Source organism: Atta colombica, unplaced genomic scaffold (assembly GCF_001594045.1).
Source record: "Atta colombica isolate Treedump-2 unplaced genomic scaffold, Acol1.0 scaffold234, whole genome shotgun sequence".
NCBI classification, from domain to species: domain Eukaryota; kingdom Metazoa; phylum Arthropoda; class Insecta; order Hymenoptera; family Formicidae; genus Atta; species Atta colombica.
In genome coordinates, this window is record NW_017259332.1 from 284,533 (window position 1) to 287,964 (window position 3,432).

The window sequence follows — 3,432 nt, forward strand, 5'->3', positions numbered from 1 at the left end:
ATATACATTAATTTATTTTGCTACATATATATATTCAATTTTATTTAACATAGATGTAGAGAAAATGAATAGAAGTAGGGGACGTGACATTTTGCAATAAATCTTGCGTAATGAAAAGCCCGAAATGCGTTCCTACTTTCGGCAAATGCACGCTTTCAATGGAAATGCAATACCTCACTCACGATTCATTAACGGATTGAAATCCAATGACTATAAAAGGGGTACACATTTGCAATATTGCACCTTTTAATGCTCCCAAATTTAAATCGCAAAAAGTTTGATAAAAAGGAGGATCGATATCGTGAAAAATTGCCTGGCTGTAGGAAAAAATAGAGGACGATGCTCTCTCTTTTTCAAAGTTCTTCGACTGCATTTTTCGTTGGTAAAGAAATCGCTCGTGTACATGACCTTCGACACTAATTAGTGTATTCCTTGCAGATTACTCGGCGGTAATTAACGAGTTCCCAAAATAAACGACATTCAATCCATCGTCAAATTTGCTACGATCTAATATTATTTTAATTCGAGGATGATCTCGTTGTGGAAACGCTAGAGAAAATAAATTGTCACAAACATCGAAAAATTTTTTTCTTACTCAAGAACATCGCACTTTATTAAAATCTTTTAATAAATACATGTCCATTATATGATTTTTTATATGTACAATAAATAACATTTAATATAACAATACATTCTGCGTAAAAGAAAACAAATGAAACGAGAATAATACGTAATGTTGGTGAAAAGTATACATCGTACTTTTTTAACGATATAAGTTCTATATCCTATTTCTCCATGATACAATGAATGGATTCCGACTGCATTACTTCAAAATAAAATCGAAAAATAGGAAAAAGTTTTATAATTTCTTGTTCGATTTTTGCAACGTTTTTCTTTTCTAAACGTCATACTTTCAATAAGGTAATTTTCATTCAGTTACGACTAGATTTATCCGTGAATACACAGAGGATGATTAAAATTACACAAGGAACGCAGACGTTACATCTAGCAAATTTGACAAATCCTTGCTTGCTCACCGATCATTAAGCTGAGAGTTGACATAAAGCGTAGCCGCCGGGCTACCAGTCGAACAACAGAATGTTTTCATTTCTACCGCATTTACCGTTTATTCACCTCGTACAATTTGCGCGAACAGTATTTGCAATTTATTAACTCTCGGCAATTAAATATGCAATAGGCGTTGTAATAAAGCATCATATTAAGTAGTCAATGTATCATTTATTAAGGTTGTACTTTGAACAAGCTATAACAAAGTAATAGCTGCGTATATAATCGCTAATCGATAAATATTATTTTACGATTAAGATACAAAATTTATCACAGCAAGTAACAATATTTTATAAAAATATGTTCTTGCACCAATTATTCGCAGCGCACTTAAGAAGGATAGTACAATTCCTATAAGTGAGATACTAAAATAGATTAGTTTGAAAAATATCAAAAACAGATCCATTTTATAATACAATAATATAAACTTTAATACTTTCGATATACTAAAATAAAATATACTTATTTTAATAACTTATGGCCATTATTACAAGATAAATAAGCTTATCATTTTAAATATAGCGCAATATGCTTATAAACTATTAGTATAAAAATTAATTATTAATTTAAAAAATAAAGGATTAACCCTTACTCTACTAAAGAGAGTCCCTAATCATCAAGTGATTCCTATTCGTGCAAGTTTCTTTGAGTCTTTCAGTAATTATAAATTATACTATTTTTTAATATTTTTCAAAATGAAATGCCAATATTTATTCTAGAAAATTAAAAGTATGTTGGCGAATTTTTAGAAATTTTTTGAATAAATGAAAAAAACGAACGCATTCTAGTACCCTCGTTAGTATGAGACACCAAATATCTAGTAGAGGAAGAATTAATAACATAATAAATCATAAGAGAAATACTGTATACACAACAGTGCAAGAATACTCTTATTAAGGTAATAGTTTCTCTTCTTTCTTGGTACATTCTATATCTCCATTTGTTTTTCTTTCACACTGACATTTTTTATATCTTACTAAATGATGCATGTCGGCATCGCCTCCAGCAAGATCTATGATCAATAATAATAATAATAATAATAATAATAATTTCAGTATTTATAGAAATTAGAAATTACAAATATCGTACTATTTTCTTTAGCATTACCATTATTTTGTCTCAACATATTTTGTTTCATTTTTCCTGAATCTTTCAATCTCCTTTTTGGTGAAACTTCCTGTAATAAAAAGATGTATGTATATAGATTTGAATGTATTTATATTATAAAAATTTTGTATTATATATATTTTTTTTCTGAATATTACAGCTAATTTAAAATCAACCTAACAAGAAAAATTAATAATTTGAAAAATAATAAAAATGTAATTAATACCTCGTAAATCCGCTCAATGCGGTCTCCTTGATTTTGATTGGAATTTTGTCTACCTTTCATTCCAAATCTGAAGAATGGTCCAAAACCGAAATTAATAGATCCGCCAATCCAGGAAAACGGTATCAATATTATACATATGCAGATGCTCAAGAAAAGGGCAATTGTGATGAGAAACTTGTACAAAAAGTTTAATTTACCTATGAAGCAACAATGCATGACATAATTAATAAGTCAATAATATTTAAACCTCTGTATATTATTGTATAATAATAAGCAAATTACAATACTCACTGGTAGCATTATCTATAAATTCAGATATAATAAGTCCAAAGTACGTTAAAGGTTGAAAAATAACCGTAGTGAACAAATGAGTCAATACAAGTGCTGGTGTTACTTGCAGTCTAGGATTCGTCATAATCGTTTCATAGTATTTTTCACAATTGTTTGTAGCTGTGAATAGATTTTTACTTACAAATAATACATTAATGTCTCGAATACATTTATTATAAATACTACTTACGAAGAAGCCACTCAGTCATCCTGTCCAAGAAATTCATTTTATGCGGCTGGCAAGCAATTGGCATTTCTCTATATTTTGCTTGTGCTGCCATTAATTTAATTTCTGCTTCCTGCAAAATAAAACAACTTCTAAAATAAAAAAATATCTGCACTCATCATTTCGTTCCAAATACAAGTACATACAAATCTTCAAAATATTTCAAAATATTTCATTACACTATAAAGATTTTAAATTAATATATAAATGTATTATATATATATCTTGAAGTATATTTTTATGATAAAATAATATGTAACTTACCTGTATAAGTCGCCACCAATTTATGACAAAACTAATTACAAATATAACATCAATGATGAGAAAGATGATCAAACCTCGAGACAATTTTTGTCTCCTCAAAATCATAAAACTAGCTATGACTGTAAAGAAGATTATAATTATGTCCCACTGAAACAATTTAACATGTTATCAGATCCACATTATTAGATATATAAACTCAAAATACAAAAGT

General features: G+C 28.4%; 1 protein-coding gene across 1 annotated transcript in view; it reads right to left on the bottom strand.

Annotated features, from left to right (window-relative positions):
- Positions 1-1,473: 1,473 nt before the first annotated feature.
- LOC108688518 overlaps positions 1,474-3,432 on the bottom strand; it is a 3,362-nt gene continuing 1,403 nt past the window's right edge. Inside the window, 6 exon segments of the mRNA XM_018194820.1 lie at positions 1,474-2,080; positions 2,176-2,245; positions 2,402-2,598; positions 2,693-2,851; positions 2,922-3,030; positions 3,222-3,431. Of these exon segments, the coding sequence (XP_018050309.1) occupies positions 1,962-2,080; positions 2,176-2,245; positions 2,402-2,598; positions 2,693-2,851; positions 2,922-3,030; positions 3,222-3,431 (864 nt within the window). The 3' untranslated portion in view covers positions 1,474-1,961.